This window comes from Aphis gossypii, chromosome X, assembly GCF_020184175.1.
Source record: "Aphis gossypii isolate Hap1 chromosome X, ASM2018417v2, whole genome shotgun sequence".
Classification (NCBI taxonomy): domain Eukaryota; kingdom Metazoa; phylum Arthropoda; class Insecta; order Hemiptera; family Aphididae; genus Aphis; species Aphis gossypii.
In genome coordinates, this window is record NC_065533.1 from 27,288,774 (window position 1) to 27,311,709 (window position 22,936).

Sequence of the window (22,936 nt, forward strand, 5' to 3'; positions counted from 1 at the left end):
TTTCTAAATTCTAAACTTAAGACGTGGTCATACCAATCTATTATCATTATACTTAAATAAACGAATAAAATATTTTATTATAATTTTATATTTAGTAACAATATACTTAAATCTAGTTTTAAGCTTGTAGCAATAATAAATAAGACAAATTAATCAACCAAGAATAAAGAAATTGAGAATTTCAGAAAAAAACAAGTACTAGGTAATCATATAAAATTGACTTTTAAGTTATAACAAATACACATGTACTTAATAGTCGTCATATTGACACACTTCCTATAATATAAACTTTTTAAAGTCGATATTTATTAAGCTATTGCATAGCTTTTATCGCAGGCGTGGTGACTGAAAATATATTTTTCGTAACGAAAAAGCGTGACCGTTACCCGTTAATTGTTACCATGGTTACCGAAAATAAAATAATAATAATAATAATCGTTATCATTTATTTATTATTTTAGTTTAATATTATTCACTGTTATCTACCAACAAAACAAATGCATTTTGTCAAATCTTGAGATATGCGGTGTTGCAGTTTCAGCGACGATATACAGTATAATAATAAAAATAATATAATAATATAATAATATTATATTATATTATTATTATTATTTTTTTTATTAAATTTTATTAACTTCTTATTTCGTGTTAATATGTAATACTGCAATAGCTTTATCGCGGCAGTCCCCGAGTGCCACTTGACTTTTTTTATTTTGATTAAAAAATCCTAAGTGGGATTTAGTAACATTAATTATAAATATAGGCGCCCGGAGGGGTGCAAGCTGGGGCATTTGTCCCCCCTGGTTTTTTAAAAATATTTTTTAAATTGAATGTTTTAAAATAAATTACTATTTACTATATGCATAACAAATTCTAATATTGTCCCCTCCTAGAAAAATTTCTGCTGACGCCTATGGTTATAATTATAAATATTCAAAACAATTATTTAAAGAGTAAAAACTATAATGAAATAATAAATTTAAAATTTAAATATCGAAAAAGTTATTTTGACACTCAACATTATTTTCATAAGATTTAAGTCAAGATTCTTGAATTTTGGATATTTTTGGTTATAAAATGGTTACATTTTATATAATTTAGATACATAAAAATAATTTTGAAAAGAAATTAGTGGTATTACCTCAGCACCTGCCACCTGGTATTAAAAACGGGAATTCTGAATTTCCTTGCAAGTTATAAAATTAGTTATCGTGATTAATGATTATACTTCAAAAAAAAAAAAAAATTAATTATTAATTTTAAACTTAAGATTATAATTACTAATTTTTAATAAAATAAATCAGCATTTATATATTTTTACTTCAATTAAACACTGTTTAATTTGACAACAATATAACGATAGGTACCGAGTTAGATAACTCAATTGACAACCACACGCGTTAAATTGGTCTGCTCTTACTACGACGCCGTTTTTATTACTGTATATATTATAACCATACACATGTGATTAATGGGTATCAACCTCTACATGTAGTCGGCGAATCATAATCCTCAGAAAACGAACAGCGCATTTCGTTTTTTAATTGATACTCTAATAAAATTAAATGCCAGCTGAGACAACAGACATTTTAATTGAGCTGAAATGATTCAGTTTAAAAAATTTTATTTTGCATGTTGATATAAATTGTTATAATCGTACGTAGATCACTAGTTGATAAGTACAATTTTATGTTTATTTTATTTTCAATTTTCATGTTTGTGGATACATTTTAATTATTTAATACGTGTTCAAAAATTAGAAATTATAAATAATTATAAAATTGTTAATACTTATAAGCATCCAAATTAAAAAAAAAATGTAATTATTCATTCAAGTTTGAAATAAAAAATATTAAGTTTTGTTTATAAGTTAAAAAGCTGGATAAGTAGGTCGGTAACTGTCTTACTGTATAGTATTATAGTAAGAGTCAATTGTACGAAAATTATTAGCTCCATGTGATTGTGGAGTTAAACATTATTATCGGCATTTTGCTGTTGCTTTTTAATAGCAGTGTTAACATTTTTATAAATTATAATTCACCAATAATAAATATGTATATAATAATATGTGTACAGTTTTTTATGCCAAAAATCACTTATAACATAAGTCTAAATGTTTATCGAATAATGTGGTATAGTTGGCCAAAACCGCATAATAAGTTTATGTATAATGTATATTGTCTCTAAAATATTAATACCTACTTGTCAATATGGTTCTTTAATAATAAAAATATTTCAATAAAAACATATTAAGTATAGGGTGCTTACGCTTAAATAATACCCACAACAGTGACGTGCCCCAAAATGTGATTGTCAAATGTTTCTGTTACAATATAACAACTACCTATAATACGTTATAAACTAAATTTTTTACTAATTTTATGTAATGAATAGAAACGCAACAGTAGATCAAGTGTGTGTCAAACAGTATACAAGCCTATAACTACTTACTCGTGTATAGGTACATTATGTTGTACGCGCCTCAGTCTTTGCATTAAAAATGTTAATGATTAGCTGATGTTTTATAATATATAGATACTTTATAATATAATACCCATATATCTGTTGTTGTTGATTTGTAGATAATAAGCATCTACTTCAAGTCTTCAACTTAAAATCAATCTTAAATTCTGTATTAATTTCACTTTACATACTATTATAGGTACCTAATAGGTGATGTAGTGATATGTAGTGTACTACCTATACATAGATTAAAAATTAAAATGTTGAATATCATTTGAAAAAATATACTAATAATTACCTGATTAGAGTCCTGATTGATCGGGGAAGAATTATTGACTAACTTTTTTTTTAATGTTACATATTAAAAATCTTACAAAAAATAAGAAATAATATTGGTAGGTATAACTTGTAATTTATTTATTTTTATGTTGGTGAAACTATTGATCCCCGGAGAAAGTCTGTGGAGAATTTTATTATTGAAAAATAAGTGTTGATTCGTCTCCTAAATCATGTCTTTTAACTTAAAAAGTTTTTTTGAAAAAAGAAATAAGTAATTAAACTGTAGCACGATTTTTAAGCGACTACAATATTATGGTCTGAAAGGAATAATGACAATAACGTTTTATTTATGTTATCTGATGCCGATAAAACTACAAAAAATGTAAAGCCATTTTATATAATCTTATATTTTGTATTCTTGTCCGTATGATTTTGTGCCCCTCGAAATCCACCGAATTCCAGAAAAAATAATGGATACCTATTTTTCATAACATAAATTATTTAATATAATATAAGCAGAGGAAAAAATATTTTGTAAGCAAATTATTTTAATTATTTTTTTAAGTAAATCCAAAATTGTATTTATGTATTTCAGATTGGTATAAGTATTATGAGTTATTTATTTTTTTTTGTTAGAGATGAGTTATAAGTAATTTTGGAAATGAGTTTACTTTTCTTCCTTCTCTTTCTAGTCATGTTTGTGTAGGTATCATATTTAATATTTATTGATTGCTTAGACCCCAGTGGCTAAGTATAACATTACTAGTTAAAACTTAAAAGTCTTAAGTAAATTATGGATGTATCATTATTCGTTATTAATACATGATAAAATATCTCATGTTATTAATTATTAATAATTAGTAATAAAATAAATAGTGATAAAGATAAAATTATAATTATTTTAAATTGTAATATGTTATTAGTTTATAACCATTCAATACTTTATGTTTAATGAAAAAAAATGTAAAAAAATATATACCTCATTAACTATTGATTTCTATCAAGTTACATAGGTAAATGCACACTATATAATGTAGTTATTTTTATCTAGTTTAATCAATGAGACTTAACCTTTGAGTTTTTGTTATCGTACTTAGGTTCTTAATATTTTATTCATGGCCGAGTTACCGCATAGAGTCTATGTTATATACTATGCCTAGGGACCACGAACAAATAGAGACTACATTTTCAATAAAAATGTAATTTAATTGAAAAATCGATGAAAAAAATTATTTTATCGATAATATTGATATTAAATATGTATTATTAATTCTGAAAAAATAAAAATTATATTATTAAATGGTTGTAAATTTAATATTTATTTTTAGGTACGTATAGCCATAATTTCTCCATATTGTAGAGAAAGTGTCTAAGAGCCTCCAAATGACTTAATCTGAGCTGATAATATTTAACCAGTTATGAGTAATTTCTTCCTTAGTTACTTGTTTTTATATATTACTGTTTTGAATGTAAATATAATATAATTTAAAACGATTTTAAACAAATTGTTTCTTTAAAATATACATTTTTGGAAAATGTTATGATTAAAACCTACCTATCAATCAATTTATGATAGTGTATAGTCAGTGCAGTTAAAGTGACAAAGATAAGATTACTACTTTACAACTACTATCTAATGTCTATTTTTTCTATTCACATGATAATACTAAAATAAACGTTGCGTATTAAATGTCAATAATTGAGTCCTCGTACCAGAATGCAGGAAAAATAATTTATTAGTCAAATCTCGGGTATAATCGAAAAACTGTAACCATTTTCCTACAAAAATAAGATACCTATCAATATACCATAGATAGGTATTCCTTTTCTATTCATTATCCTCAAAAAAAAAAAAAACAAATGTTGACTATGTTTTTCCGTTATTAAAATAAGAAATTGATACACATTTATTAATTTTAATATGTACCTATTAATTATACTAATTACTTCCTATTTTTGGCCAAAATTATATTTTAATATTATTTAATTATTGTTAAGTATAGGTAGAGGTGGGAATTTTACCGTAAATTTTTTTTTAGTAAATGAAAGTCATTATACATTGTTGTGCACATAAAAACAAGTGAAATGAGTGGTCGATCAACTTTAAAACGGTAAAAAATATTTACCGGGTAAAAAAAATATCGGTAAAATTTACGTAAATCCGTAAAATTTACCAAGTAAATTTACTGAGCTTCCATCTCTAAGTATAGGTAAACACTTAACATCAAAAATTAAATAATATAGAGAAATATTATTTTACAATAATTTTTAACTATAACATCATATTATCGTCAATTTTCAAATTACCTATATATTATATTATTATAGGAATACTAAACTCTTAATTAAATACTTATTTAAATACAAATCAATTAATTTATATGATTATTTTATTAATTTAGAACAAGTTATTTTAGTATTTAAAAAACTAATGTATGACCTTAATATTTAGAGAAAAATGGGACCATCTGAATGAAAAATATACCTAACCAATGGAGTCCACGATTACATTGGGAAATGAAAAATATATTAATTGAAATATATAATTATTTTGAGTGAAATATAACATCAACCGTATAACGTATACTGGGACCAAGAGGTACCTAAGTGGCAACTACATGTTAATACTATTTTTATGACTTTTTTTCGGGTAGAAATATCAATATTATAACATAAAACATTTATAGGTTGGAATTTTGGATTTTATTTGTACCGTCGCATTAATAATAGCCAATAGGTAATAATTATAAATATTTTATTATTTTACTAGGTCCTCTGAGCACTAATCGAATGTTGTTTTAAATGTAGTTATTTGAAATACCTAAATAAAATAGGGGTGGATTTATACATAAATAAGAAAATATATTCTTTTTCTACCTAATTAAAATATCATAAAATTGTAACTGCACACTCAGCCCTCGGTGTCCTCTCATAAACCAGCCCTGGAAGGGATTTTTAAAAAAAATATCCAATACAATTTACTCAATTGTTTACTCTCTAGTCTTTTCGGAATAAAAAATAATGACTACGTACTATTTTAGTACATATTTTGTTTACTTCTATATATATAGATTCAACAATGTATGAATAAATTAATCATTTAATAATAGAAAGTCAAAAACTTAATTTATGTTTTAATTCTAAAACTGTGTTACAGATTTCGAAAAGGCAATTGATGTTGTAGTATTTTAACTTTTAAATTTTAAGTTTGACCATTACTCACCAGTATACTACTTAAAGATAAAAGATTTAATTCGAGACAACTAAACAAAAGACAGATATGCTTTTGAAAAATCCAATCAATGAATTTAATTACATATACAGCCATACAGGCTACAGTAGGTATAGCTAAAACTCTGAAATCGGTAAGTATTCGAAATAATATTTTACACTTTCGTTTTTCAACCCACCAGATGTCAATGATATAATTTTTTACCAATAGGTATAAGAGATTTACTAAATTATTAGTTATTGCCCATATGGCCATATATTTTATAATACTTAATTAAAAATTGAATTGAACATTTAAACATATTTTATACTATTTATTCTTAAACCCAATATACCCATTAATAATTATTTTATTATATTTAAAAAAATTGAATTAATAATAAAAATTACATTAATTAAATTATTTAAAATGAATATAAAAACAGCATTTTTAACCATACCTGTAGAATATTTTATTACAGTCCTAAGTCAATATAAATTAGAAAGAAGATGTTTTTATTAAGTTTGACGTGACTCAGATAATGTAGGTTAACAGTAGGCTATCCTACTCTATATAGTCAATAATTGATACCTAAGAAGACCCTAAAACAATTCGTTTTAAAAGGTTTTATTAGGACTTAGTTCGTATACTGTTTAGATTACAATATAAAAGGTGTTAGTTTATTTGAATAAAACTGGGTTATGCGAACGAATCACTAACCAGGCAGCTAGGCGTTGAAATTTAATAAGTCGACCGATCGATATTCGGTTTAATTGAGTTCGTGGACGAGGAGTGTTGAATTTACGTGTTCGGGCGCGCGGTGTATAATGATTATACATTTATACATTACTATAGCACGATATTAAGCCAGAACGCGCGACCTCACTCAACCATTTCCGATAACGTGTACAACAATATTGTTAACAATCATTATAATTTATAAGCTAATATACAATATTTTTAACGGCGAATTTGTTATTAAAATAATAAAATAGTTTTAATACGTCGTCTGTAGCAATACGTCCTAATCAAAACAACCGGCAAATGTCGGGGACATTTTTATTTCACTTACAGCTCTCGTCTTAGGTACATTATAATATCGTAGGTAAAAACGATAAAATAAATATTACGGAATTATCTGGTCTGTGGTGTTCCTATTATTATGGTAGTACGATGGGCGTGCACTTAATTTTTTTAACATAATATTATTGTGTAGATGGGTAAAGTAAAATCAAACGGTCTGACCGAATGGCGACGACGGTGGTTAGGGTGTCGGCTGGGAGCGAGCGGGTTGAGCGCAATGCGATCCGTCGGACGTTTTCTCGCGAATCCTCCACGTAGCGTCGGCGGCGGAGGAGGACCGGAGGAGGTCACGGGCTCACGACGCGTCTGGCTGGCGGCGGTGGGTTTTTGTCGCCACGCCGCCGAAAGGAATAAAGGATCGCTACAATATTATTACTATTATTATTATTTTTTATGCGTACGGTGACCGTTCGCGTATTCAAACATTACGCGAACAGAAAACGGGGAGAAATAATAATAATGATAAAAAGAATAAAACGAAAAGCCAAAGGTATATATAATATAATATAAAGCGTATAGACGCGGATAATGCGATACATATTGTATATATATATATATACACAATATGCATAACATTATGTATAGGCGAGTAGGTAGTACGAAATAATATAATAAGAGGAAAAAATAAAACGCCACCCGACTCCGCTCGGATCGTTTCGGTCGCCGTCGCCGTCGCCGCCGCCGCAGGTTTCGCACGCAACAGTATACAATAATAATATTATTATTATCATCGCCGCCGCCGCCGCGGTCGTTACGTCGAGCGCTGCGCACACGTCTACGGCGGAATTTCACAATAATAATAACACACAAACACCGACGGAACGGACGATTACCCCCACCACCCCCCTGACGGCACCCGCATCCGTAGTGGTTGTACGCAGCGACGACGACGACCGCCACCGCCACCGCCGCCGCCGCCGCCACTGACGCGATTCGTCTGTGTGTGACTACGACTGGCCCGTTCGCTGATAACTCGCGTAGATAATATTATTATTATTATTATTATTTTTTTTTTCACTTCCAACGACGTATAATAATAGTGTAATAATATCGCAACAATATAATACTATTACTATTATATTTTATCATTATTATTATTGAAATAATAAAATATTATACCATCTATATATTATTATTATTATTATTATAATATACGCGCGCACAGTGAACTCGCGCGCACGCACGCACGCACGCTCCTCCGATCGCCAGCGTTATTGTAAAATATTGTGTGTAGTGTTAATTAGTTGACATTAGAGACGTTATACGCGTTGCACTTCGACGACGAGGAGGAGTCGAGACGGCAACGCGTCCGTTAACGATAACGTATGTGAATTACGCGCGCATGTAGTTGGTACTGCATCGTCGGACGAACGTCCTCGTACCTACGGTAAAACGTTTGTTATTATTACAATATTTTAATAATAAATCGATAGAGTATCGCGAGTGATTGGGGGGGTTTTTTTTTTGTCTTTTTTAAATTTATTCTCTCCGTTCTCGCGGCGCGCGGTGTTCGGCCGCTTTTCACTCGCGACGTGTCCGCTCCGTCGAGATATCGTCTCATCGCGACGGTAATATGCGATTGTTATTGTTCTGCGCGCACGGCGTTCAGCGTTCGGAAAACGGCGGTTCCCGACGAGATGCGTAAACGACGGACCCGGCGCGGACAAGGAGACGAAGACGAGGACGAGGACGAAGAAGAAAAAGACGACAAACACCACTGCCGTTGCCGCCAGGAACACGTATGACGACGGTCCTATTGCCCCGACGACGCGAGTTGTTGTCCGTTTGTGCTTGGCCGCATCGTTCGTTGCCGTCCATCCGCGAGCCGGACGTCGGCAGAGTACTGTAGTTAACGACTCTCTGCCCAAACCTTTAGAAATCCGCCCATCTCATTAACGGCTCGAGTCATTGGCGATACTTATCTGGCTACGGCTTTTTATTCTCATACCAGTACATGCGATTCACGATTGCCGAGAAATATCACTCAGAAAAGGTCAGTATTCATAATGATATTATACCTACGTTTTGTCATCTCATATATCGATCTCGACTGCATAGTACCGCGAAGAGTACTGTTTTTCGAACATTACTAGCTGTAATGTCTCCAAGTACCTACTGTTTTTTACACAGAGATTTGACATTTTAAGCAATTAGGATTGCTCCAGCTGGAAATAAATATATAATCAATGTTCAGCAAAAATGTTGTAATTATCATTTGTTAAAAAATGTGCCATATATTAAATTTCTAATTTAATGTATTTATTTAGCACTTACCTACCTATAATCTATATTATAGTATTTTGTTAAAGAAACATGTTCAAATTAGGTACCTACATTGAATTTATAAAATATATATTACTTAAAGAATTTTTTTTTTTATATTAAAAAATATTATACTCGCGAAGATACCCAGGACTACCAAAAATTAATTTTTCGTAAAATGGCACTAAAGAAATTAGGTAGTAAATTACATCATCTTCTCTTAACAGAGCGTTATATATCTGCTTATATAAACCGTTTAGTTCATCTTAGTATTAGCCAACTGTTACAATTTTAAAAGAAACCAATGGTTATCATACTAAATTTTATTGAAAAAATATTGCTTTTGAACTTTTGAATTTTTAATAGTGATGAGTACTTAGATGTTCCGGTCAGATTTCTTAAATATTTTATGGAGTACCTATCTATGTTCAAAAGATTGCATTTATTTTGTATGTTAAACGTTATGATCAAGTTGTTATTTTAATTAAAAATGAAGGCTAAAGTAATAAATTTGAATTTAAGTCAAATACTCAATTGAATATTAATATACCAAGAATCAGAACTAAAAAGTGACTAAATCATAAATGTTTTTTTGAAACTATCTCAAAAATTTCAATCAATTAATCTCAAATACTAGGAAAGCTTTAAGTTCTATATTTTTAGCTCTCCGATTAAGGTTAATAAATACGGGTATGGTCGAATTGCACTCATCTTAGTCGAATTACACTTGGGTTTAAAAAAGGTAATGGTCGAACTGCATTCGGGTAAAAAGCAGGTAGTAGTCGAATTGCACTTGGGCTCAAAAAAAGTATTTCAACCAAATTATCATACATTTGAAGGAGTTAAACATTTAGTAAACATTCATTTCCCTTCCCACTTACAGGCTTAGAACTGACAATGATTTTAATCATTGGCGTGGTTAAAAATGATTGTTTTATACATCACATTATGTAATTATATATTTATACATATAATTATTCTTATATATTATATTATATACATTATATTATATTATATTATACATTTTTACTGTAGCATTCGTAAACATAAGATTCACATATTTTTAACGGGTTTCCACGGTTTTTCCATTTTAACTCTTTTTTTGAATGAGTGCAATTCGATTACTACCTAATTTTTAACCGAGTGCAGTTCAACTATTACCTTTTTTCAACCCAAGTGCAATTCGACCATTTCTTTTTAGGTAATAAGTGCAATTCGACTATCCCGATAAATACTATTTGATTAGGTTTGCCCACCTACCTATTTTATACATAGTAATTAACAATTTTTTTAAATTATTTTGTATCTTAATTCATGTAGGTATTTAAAATTCATAGTTCAAACTAGACCAAAAATATGTGATAGTTACAAAAATTTTTAATGAACATTAAGGAGTAGTAATAAGAGGACCTTATTTTACAATCTTATAGGTAGTAATCTTGTTTATGTATTTGACACAAAAATGTACAAAAAACTATACATTTCTTTAAATAATATTTTAATCCACCCATTCACATAAATATTACTAACATCAAATCCATTTATTGTTTAAAAACGTTCTTAACTGATTGTCAAATAAATATTTAAATTAAAAAGATAATTTAAAATATTCTAAAAATAAATTAATATACCCATTTCAAATATTTTGTAATTTAAATTTAAAATTGTAAGTATTATTGAAAGGGTTGTATTCGTCTTTATTGTCATTTTAGTGTTTTGTATTAATTTTTCATTCAATTTCCATTAACTATATATTTTGTTTATATCCAAAATAACATTTAAAAAATGTGGAAATTATTCTCAATTTGTATTTACCTATTCCATTTTATAAAATAAATTCTTAAATATTTGTTAAAATTAAACAAATATAATTATAATAATATAAATATATATCAAAATTTATAAAACACATTATAGTATTAAAAAACATATACTCAGATAAAACAGTTAAAAACTGAATTTTCTAACTTAATTTATTATTTAAATTGAATTTTAGATAACTAAAAAAATATTGTTAGCTATAAGAAAATAAATTATCAATATATTCTACAAATCATTACCAAAAAAAGGTGGGCAGCTGGATACTGCTCTATTGCACAGTAGGTGTAAAATAGGTCATTATGATGGATGGGTTAAATTTGAATTTAATGATATATCATTGTACTTGATAAACAATTCTGAGTGGAGAAAGTCTGTCAGCCTATGTATATCACTAAGTATATGGTTTTTTATATAGCTATTAGGTAAAATAATTTATTTTACTATTAGTAATACGTTAGGTTAAATTAGTTTTTACTAAATAATTAATAAATTGAATTTGAAATTATTATTGAGTGTATAAAATGTATGTTATTTTAGTTATAAGTCCCTACAAAAAAGGATTTTTAACTAGAGTTAACAAAATAATAAATACTGTAATTCTTTGTTTAATTTTGTTATTTCATCCAAATTTGAACTTAAAATGTCCATAAAAAAATATATGCATGTATATATTTTAAATTTTTTGGTTACAATATACATGATAAACTTAGTATTGAATTTTTAAGCCTATAAAAATAAAAATTGTACATTTTATACGTTTTCATCTGCAAAACAATCTATACATTTTCGTGGTGTTTACAAGTTTTTTCAAAATTTGAATTTAAAATTCTTATAAAAATACCTACTTTTGTATTTTAAATATTTTTACATGTTCATAAGAAAAACTTATATAGGATTTTGTATTCATTTTTTAAGATTTTGACATTTATTTGATATTTTGATTGACATTAGTTTAAAAAAGTTTTGATTAAAAAAAAAAATAGGTTTAATGCAAAACGTTAAAAAATAATACTAAAGTCTAAGTTGCCAATTACCTATGCAAAATTTAATTTTTAATTTTAGTTATTTGAATCATCTAAGAAATTTTAAGCCTACTTTGCTATATCTTAAACATCATAAGAAATATGCAATTGTTATAAAATCTCAATCTTAATATCTAATAATATATTTTTTTCATTAATTGTTCCAAACACTTAAAATGAAATACCAATACATCAAGTAGTCATCAAATGATAATTAATGTTGATGTTGAATAGGTTAAATATATTGCAATTTAAAAATAACTTGCATGAGAAATTTAAATATTATAAAACATCAGTACCTAGTTAATATAGTGGGTGTAGTTGAAAATTAGGTTTTAGTATTTTTAATATTTAAATTTTAAATTATAAACTTATAAAATAATGTTCATCTATTTTTAACAATTATAATGGTAATATTAAAAAATGAACAAATAGGTAGATAACTGGTAGCTTATTTTGATTAACACTTAATCCGTTTCTGAGTCTCTCTTTTATTCTCAGATGTTGATCAATTCATATCAAATAAAATATCTCAATATATGTATTCATAAATCTATACTATTTACCTTAACAAAATTAAATTAAATCAAAAAATATTAAATTCTGATTCAAAATATACCAAAAACTTGTAGCTACATATAATATGTATGGTTTATATTAAAACCCGGATTAAAACCATTTATACCAGTCAATAACTAAAAATAGTAGAAATATTAAAAGTCGAAATCTAAGATAACTTAATGTTTTTAAATAGTTTTGTAATACAAACTTATAATATTTTATATTGACTTTTTTAATAACTCTATTATCTTTTAACCATTGTTTATTTGTGGAACTTTTAATTTTTTGGTCTAACTAAAAATGTATAAGAAAAGAGGAGTAAAACAAAACATTAGGCTTTTATAAATTTATACCTATATTTATTATTTTTTAAATAAAAAGGTTTTACTGTTATTATATTTATGTTATACTATATTTTAGTATCCATATGAATTTAATTAAATAATTTATATCTACTAACATAATAATAAATTAACTGTTTTGTTTTGTTTTTTATTTTAGGTATATGTCATATTATGAAATGAATAAAATGGAGGACAGAAAAAGGACAATTCTTTCTTCTGGCAATTCCAATACATCATTAACTCCTGTTAAACTTCAAAAACTTAAAGGTAAGAAATAAAATTTAGGAGTCACATATTAAGGAATAAAATATTTTTACGAATGCTGTTCAATTATTTAATTTATTTGTACATTGTTTATAATTTTCCTAAAAATGATAATATTTTATATTTAAAATAATAGGTACATTTTATTTAGTGTAATACTTAAAATTTTAAAATATTTTTTTTCAGAAAATGATAAAATAAGTAATGAAAATGATAATATTTGGAGCATTTCAAAAGTAACTAGAGGAGCTAGTGCAAAAAGTTCAGGTTCAAAAACAGTAATGAAACATGCTTTACGGCAACAAGCTAAACGAAGACGCAAAAACACTACTATTGCGGCTGGAAATGTAGCTCCTGTTCCAAGAATTATACTTCCTCTAATCAGATTAATAGTAAATATAATTTATCTCATAGTTATATATTTTATAAGTAAAACTGGGTATTAAAAAGTTTATGCATTACAATATTATGATGATTATTATTATTTACTAATATTTGTTTTGTTCACTTACCTTATTTGCCATCCTATTTTTTTTTCATATGGTATTTACAGTATACTAATAGGTTAATACGTTTGACTATAACAAAAATAATAACAGTATGTAATAAATATGTTTAATGGCGACGTGACTCTTTGATAATCAATCTATTGCTTTGTCATTGGCTTTTTGAAGTCCCTCAATTCTTCCTTTGTATCTAGGTGGAAGATATTTCTCCACAATGTGGCTGATGGATTGTATCTGTCTACAGTCGCCACTGTATTATATTAACTCAATAGTATCACAATATTTTTTCAATTATTTCAATTAAATTATTAATAAATTTTTTTTATTTAAAAATGTTGTTAATTAGTACTAAATATTAATAGAGTAGTGCTATTAGAACTAAATGTTTTTAAATAAATAATTGTAATAATATTTTATGAGTTAAGTTAACTGATAAAATAATAATGATAATACAGTATTTTAAAATCAATGTATAAACGTATAAAATATAAGAGTTATATTTGAATGTGAACTTAGATTGTTATTCGTTATCAAGGTATTATCTTTGGAATAGTAAAAGTCAACTATTAATTGGTCAAAATACATTAGAAATACTGTTTTTCTGCCAGGATTTTATCACTTTATCCGTTGAAAGATGTGTCTTGTAAAGTTAGGCAGGCTATATCTACTAATTTTATATTTGTAGTCTTTAAATTATTATTATCTATAAGAAAGATTATTATTAATATATTTACTTGTGTTTTTACAGCCATAGAAGATGAATCTAGAGTACCTACAATGTTGGAAGTCTTATCATCCATTCCAGGTTTTAGTTTGGTAAAACCACGTAAACGTCCCGGATCTAAACGATTGTCAGCTGCGGCTCAATTGCAACAAGCAAAAGCTGAAGGTTGTGTTGATTTAGAAACACCAGACTCTATTCTTGCACAAGTTAATTTAAGATCACTTTTGAATAAACAAACCTTTTCAATGCTCCCTCGTCTCTATCAACATAAACTTGTTCAATTGTTACCACATGTTGATCGAGAAAATTTAAGTGATACTCAATCAGATTTCAGGTGTGTAACTTGAGTTAAATATATCTTAGTAAATAAATTGGAAATAACTGAATATATTAAAAATAAAATAATAAATCTTTTTATTTTATAGGCCATTATTAAACTCATCTGTTTTAAATAATGAATTCTTTGCTCAAGCTTGTCTTGAATGGACCGATAGATTATCAGAAGGAGAATTTACTCCTGAAAATCAGCAAAAAATGAAAATGGATATTGATCGTGAAAAAAGCAAACTAGATCCATTTAAAGTAAATCATTTAATAATAATATTTAAGAGTAAATTATGAATGTTTTATTAGTGTTCGGGTTCTTTTATTTTTATATATTATCTTTTTCGTGTGTATGCAGTGAAATAAGAGTAAAACATTAAAACTACTTATTGAACAAATAACATGAAAATGGTTTTTATTACTTGCATATTTGAGAATATTTTAGGAGTTATAAGAATATTTAGTGTTTTTGGTATATTTAAGAATATTTTGTAATTATGAGAAAAATTTAATAATTTATTTTAATTTTTAATTGTTATTTATCTTAATTTTGAAGTATCAAATAACTATAGATATTCTTATCAATCATTTATTTAAAAAAATTATAAATTAGTTTCAAGTCATTAGCTGTGCATCCAATAAATAATTATCAAAACAAAACATGGTTTAGTATGATTACTACAGCATAATATTTTTTTATATGTATTATTTTAAAACATATATTTTCTTTTTTTATAGTAGAGAGTACAGAGAATATTTTTAAGTATGTTGGGATGTTATTATCAAAAATATTTTGAATATAAAAACTATGCTTTGGAAATTAAATTACCCTTAAACAGGATTTTAATTACCTATAATCTATTCCATGTTAAGTAGATTGTTTTTTTTCTTGTCTTTTAGGACAACCGTCACTTGAATTTACTATGTAATTTAATAGAGAATATGAAACATTTTCATATTATTATAATTCTCTGTAAAATCAATAGATTATTTACCATTCAATTAAGTTGTTAATAGTTCAGAATTTTTTTAGTTTTAAAAGAATATCAAATTTTAAAATTCTGAGGTTGTTAATTATGATTTATGAATTAAAAGTTATAAGTTAGGAACATTTATGAAAAATGTATGCTGTTTTTTGATTCTTGGTGTATTCAATGGTTAGGTAGATAATAACATTACATTATAATTAATTAATAATTATGTATAAATTAATTAATTAATTTAACAAATTTAAAGAAATTAGTAACTTTTAATCTAATTTGAGTTAATATAATTAATTTTTAATTTCAGTTAAAGTATTTTGAACCTATATGGGGTGAAAATAGATTATCTAGTTCAAATGCTGCTGTTTCGGACTGGCGTAATCCTAAGCATAAAAAAACTGAAACTATCACTGTTCCAATAAACACAGCTCCGGTTATTACAGTTACTAAGGATGTAACAATAAATGCAATAACAACAACAAAAGAGATGACAACAACGACAACAACAACTACAATCACTACAACAACAGCAACAACAACAATACCAACCACATGTTCATCGTCTGATGATATTAAAAATGAAGATAAAAAATTAGAATTACCATGGGATTCTGTTGATTCCACGACTGATTCTATGATAAAGCCATTAGTAGAGGATATGGATATACCAAAAGTAAATGCTTTTTTACACATTGTAATCCATATTAATATTGGTGTTTAATAATAATTAATAAAAATATAAATGGTATTATTTTTATAATTTAATGAAATTATTTTTTTTTCTATACAGGATGAAGATATTGAAATAATAGATATTCCATTGAAAGATGAGTTCATAAATGATGTTGGTAAAATTGATGATGTTAATTTAGATGAAACATCGGTGATTAAAAACTGGTCTTCATTAATGAATGATGATCTGGGCACATTAATTCCAGAATATGATAGTGTTTCTACTTCAAAAGAAAAGGAACAAAGTGAAAGTGAAGTTCAATTGGAGTTAGAAGGTAAATTTAAATTTAAATTATTAAGTCTATATATATATACTAACTATTTCATATGCAAAAATGTATTTTCAGTCACTTTAACTCCAAAAATAGATGATGTAAACTCAACAACTAATCAAATTCCATCAAACGAGCCAAATGACAGTAATATGAATATTATACAAGAACTTCCAAAAACCATTTCTCCACCTGTGGTTGTTCGAATGCCTAGTGTTATTCAACCTCTTGTTATTACTTCTTCTAACAGTTCACCATTACCCAGTACACCATCTTTATCATCTTTATCTCCTTTAATTCAAACTCCTCTAGAATCTAATATCCCTAATGATTTTTCATTTATCAACACAATATCTAATATATCGTCAGCTCCTTCTGATCGTCCAGTTCACCATACTTATGTGTCATCAATCAAATCACAAGTAAGATATATACATTTTTACATTATCACTTTATTGATACATAAATTGTATCAAAAACTTTTATTACTTGTGTTTTTAAGGTGAGCTCAAGTAGTTGTACAACAAGTAGAACTAATAGTAGATCAACATTGAAGCAACCACCTGGTGCTATTAATTTAGAAAGAAGTTACCAAATATGTCAAGCTGTTATACAAAATAGTCCAAATCGTAATCAACTTAGGTGTCAACTGAAACCACCACCATCAGTATTAATTGGCAAAAATTCTTTGTAAGTAAAATAATATTTTAGGTGTAAATATTGAATGATTAAGAATTTATTATTTAATCATATTTGATTATTTAACAATAGTATACGAAATGGACCAAAACCAATCAGAAACATAAATATTACGAGCAGTTCACAACCTCTGGTTGTTAGACATGTGTTTGCATCTTCTCGTGGCATTCCAGTTATGTCTGTTGGACCACCATATCCATCTGATGTAAGTATTAAACACGTTAATTATTTTATTTATTTTAATAAATTGTTATTAAAAAAATTCTTCTAAATTCCATTAAAATACTTTTACTGTGTTAAAATTAAAACTTAAAAGATTTGTACTGGTCTTTACAAATATTCGAGTGTGTTTCAATAATTTAGTAATCTATAATCATTTTGTCTTCAGTAATATTTTTGATTTTAGAATTGATTCATAAAATAATTTTATTTGTATTCTTCATTAATAATTACAATAAAAAATAAATATTTTTCAATATTTATTGTTAAGAAATAATTTCTATGAAATTAATATTGTGTTTATTATAATTTTACAGCAACAGCAACTAACGGAAAAACAAATGGGGCAGTACCTGTTAGTTCAGAGGTCTGGTGGAATAACAGGTATACGCCGATCATCTAGTGCTCCTCCGACCAATAACAAAATAGCTCCAATTTTAAATGGTGGAAGACCAGCAAGTGTAGGTATACAAGTATCTACCTATGGTCAATCACAACAAACGAATGATTGTTCTTGTAGTCTTAATGCTATGGTAATATGTAAGAAATGCGGGGCTTTTTGTCATGACGATTGCATTGGCCCTTCTAAACTTTGTGTTACGTGTCTTATCCGATAATAAAGCTCAAAATATGATACTAAAAATATTATGCTAAACTGTAACACAAACTTAATTTTGTTCAGGCATTTTTCGTAAATGTATTAAGTGTGTAGATGAAAAATTATTATTTTTTTTTATTGACTTATTGCCTATATTTACTTTGTTTTATTTTTCTCAATCCTAATTATATTGTTATATATATGTATAAGTTGACCTTTTTGAAACTTAAGTATTGGCAAACATTACAGATTAATATTAATTCATAGTTTATTTAATTGTTCATTTTCATTGACCATAAAATCCCCAATTACACAAAAGCTAGTATAATCAAGATTAAAATTACATGCATTACATTACAATTACTTTACTTTAAAATTTAAAACCTCATGTTTAAGTAATTATTTAATAATAAATTTAAAATAAAATGTACATAGATTTTACTCCCACCCTAAAGATAATCACATGTACTTATAAGGTAATTTTTAAATATCTGTTATATATTTTTAAAGTTTTAATTTTAATCATTACTAATTGGTAGTAACTATCCATAAAAATCAAACAATTTCTCATAATAATATAAACATTTTACATAACTGTTCTTATTGTATTATTTACTATAAGAACAATAGCTCATGGAATTATGTTATTAAGTAAATACAATTAAAATTATAAATTAACTTAAAAAAAAAATTAAGTAATACATCATTAGGTTGAGTTTTCGAGAAAGCTAGTCTCTCATTAAAATAATTTATTTTGATTTTCTGTATGTAAATACCTACAATATTATAATAAAAATTACCTTGTTTAAGTATAAGTATAGCATTTTAATTATTAAACATTTAATCAAAGCATTTTGCATAATTCCAATAATTAAAATATTTCCCAAATATTTATTCAGATGTTCTTACTTATTAATATTGTTATGTATTAAATTTTATAATAACTTATTACTAGTACATAATTTATAATTATATTTGTTTTTCATTTGTCATTAAATATTATTCTGATAATTAATAAAACAAAGACGCCATGTTTTATATGACTTGTTACTAATACAATTATGTATAAGTTTTAAGTTATCAATCTCAAATTTTCCAATTTTTTTTTTAAAAATTTGATAATATATATTTTTATTAAAGTTTAATTTAATTGATTATAATTAAAAACATTTATAAGTTAAGAGCTTAATTCAAACTTGTGTGGTGTACAAGACTATGTTTATAGATTTTTGTCAGTTATGTGATAATGTAGAATACTTAGAAATGTTCTCGTTTCTTCTCTAAAGCTCAAAAATTAATTTCAATAAAATTATTCTATAAAAATGTGTATTATAAAATGGATTTAATATAATTAAATAAAAAATGCACCCTTCTCCTTCTCTAACACCGTAATAGTTCAACAATGTTAGACAAACTATAATGACTATCTTAGATATTATTTTGAATAATTCCATATTTTATGTGCCTATATATTATATATTGATTCAAAGTAGACTATCATATTTTCTCTATTTCAGTTATTGAAATCTACCATATAATAAAATATGGGGTCAATGATATACAAAAATATGTAAATAACAATAACTAGAAAACTTATTGACTTATAGGTGTATAATATATATATATTTAAGGTTTAATATTACTTTCACATGTTTCCAATACTATAAACATTAGGTAATATTTACCACCAATCAACTATCATCTAAGTACTAACTAGTTATGAGTTAGATATAAATATAAATATATTGAAATCAAATGATCTGTTATAAACTTTCCGAGCATTAGAAAATTAACTTTAATTTGCACTATTGTTTCGGTGATGGAATTGTGTTATCTTACTATATCCTTTTTTATTTATTTTTTTAAATTTTAATGATAAATCTTATGCATTAATACTAAAACCTATTTTACTATCCTTATGTGATTGTTAATAAATTTATTGTTGTGTAATATTTGTATTCTGTATGAAAATGTGTACTTAAGTGTTTGTAACTATACTTGAGTGTACATTATTAAAATCAGTATACTCAACCAAAAACAGAGTTGTCGAAATATTTATATTTTATTTTTTGTAATGTCCCTCTTAAGATAACTATATATTTTATTTGTAAGGGTACATAATAAGAAAACAAAAATCTAATCTGATATTAAGTACCCCATATTTGATAACATTTTTGTTAAGTTTTTGTTTTTTTATTTATTTACTTATTTTTATGATTATTGAACGTATCCTAAATTTAAAAAGTCTATATAAACATTTTTATATTAAAATATAATATAGGATATAATCATATTGTTTATTGTTTTCTTTAATATTATGTCTTCATATTACTATATTAACAATGTATCATTAATAAATGTCCACTGTACCCACATACTTAAACCATTCAGAAAAAATGTATACACATTTAATGTTGATTATTTTTTTTTCATCTGATATAAATAAGATATTTGATGTTATAAAATAAAAATATATATGATGTTTTTTTTTTTTTTATTTAGTTTTATAAAAATACCTACTAGATACTAAAAAATTAAGCATTTATTTAGGTTAAAAATAAACTGTACATAAATATATTGATTCTCATTCTGTTTATGCTATTATAATGATATTGTTAATTTACTTTATTATGAATAGGAATAATATACGATTATTAAGTGTATTGTATTTGTGTTGAATTTTTTCCCTCAAACATTTGTATTCTAATAATCATAATATGGCACTATAGTATAAATAATAATTCATCAAATTGTTATTTTTTATCAATTTTAATGGTTGAAACATTTTTTGATGAACTTATTGGTTCATTGAACAAAATATGGAATATGGCTTTTGATAAAAGAACGTTATATTTTAACATAAATATTTTTTCAACTAAGTATATAGTTATATGTATAATATAAATAAATATTATATATTATAATTTTAGATATAATATAAATATATATTATACATAATATTAGATGATTGTATGACTGTGTACAGTAAGGAATAGGTGTGTACAAAATTCTTTTCTTTTTTTTTTTAACCTAAAATTAAATATTTCTGTGCAATACTTGCTTAACACATTGATAAAATTAGATTGGTTAACAATTCTTGTGTAATTATTCTGTTAAAATGGATATGTATTAATTTATATAAATAAAATAATTAATAAATAAGTTAAAAGCATTTAAAGGTATGTAACTTTAAATAATATTTTAATCAGTATAATAAGCATTTATTTTTTCAATGATGTGATCATTGTGATCCATATTTATATTTTATATTCCGAAGTAGATATTTTTATTGGAATTTACTTTGTTATAAATTATAATAATATGTTAATGTTATAGATCATTATTCATGTAACTTATTGCAGTGCACTCGAGTTTGAATGGATGTATTATATTACACTCCAATTTCTTTATAAAAATCTTGTTGATATCCTATTTTTTTGAAAGAACACTGTCATTATCATATTAAATAATGACATATCCAAATAAAAAATCATGTAAAATTTAAAATTTTGTGAAGATGTTAAGTTAAAATCTTCCATGATTTAGTGATCTATGTCAGTAATTTTTAATGGATTTCATATTTAAAATTTTAAACTAGCAAAATAAATCAAGTAAATCTAACTCTCCTTTTTATGAAATGCTTTGAGTTAAAAGAGTTTTACTGTATTAAAAAATACAGTATATATAGTTTCTTTGGTGAAACATTTTTTTTAAGTGTCTGTTTGAAATGATGATCATATCTAATACGTCCAACAACTAGACCAAAATTACGAACTCTTCAAAAGATCTTATTTTAATTTAAGGGCTGTAAAAATGATGATTGCCTAAATCAGCATTAATAGTCCACACAGAGATTACTACAAATAGGTAACCTATGACAAGGATGTCATTTGTGTTTTGCAAGGGCAACTTGTAATTTAAATAAGATGTTCAAAGAATTACAATTTATAAACACTTAAATACATTGGAATGTGCGAGGGGGTTATAAGGTGGAGGTGATGAGGCTAAATCCTCCCCCATGGGCTTTTTTTTAGTCTTCAAACATAACTGGATTTTGGCTCTTTAGTTCATCAAAATAATATAAAATTACACATTTTTATTTATGACATCTTTGATATCCCCCCATATCAAATTCTTGCGCTAGCCACTACATAAATATGTTGTTATATTAAATTATAAATTTATAATAACATATTACATAGGTAATGAATCGTATTATTCATCACAAGACTAATATATTCTATGTTTGATGTAATGTTTCAGAATAAGAAGTTAGTATTATAAATTAGATTGTTTTTTTTTTCACTTAGATGTGTTTAAAATAATTATACTAAAATATTTTTAATATTAATTAAAGATCCTAACTTATCGGAAGCCAAAAGTATTTTTGCCATCATTCGGATCTAATGGGAATTCCGCCATATGACATTCTAATTTGGTTAATTTACCCTTGTGATTCAATGCACCCAATGCATAAAGTTGTTCCAATGAAAGTACCTTTAAAAAAAGAAAATGTAGCTTTTAAACAAAATTCAAAATAGATTTCATAAATAACATTAACTTACATAT

At 25.8% G+C, this 22,936-nt stretch overlaps 1 protein-coding gene across 1 annotated transcript; it reads left to right on the top strand.

Annotated features, from left to right (window-relative positions):
* Positions 1 to 7,967: 7,967 nt before the first annotated feature.
* On the top strand, positions 7,968 to 21,035 carry LOC114130108 (polycomb protein Asx). The gene is given in 12 exon segments (XM_027994998.2): positions 7,968 to 9,029; positions 13,204 to 13,313; positions 13,497 to 13,685; positions 13,688 to 13,702; positions 14,565 to 14,874; positions 14,966 to 15,122; positions 16,155 to 16,520; positions 16,638 to 16,854; positions 16,927 to 17,273; positions 17,354 to 17,541; positions 17,623 to 17,755; positions 18,087 to 21,035. Coding segments are annotated over 11 exon segments (2,328 nt in total). The 5' UTR covers positions 7,968 to 9,029; positions 13,204 to 13,207; the 3' UTR covers positions 18,387 to 21,035.
* Positions 21,036 to 22,936: the final 1,901 nt, after the last annotated feature.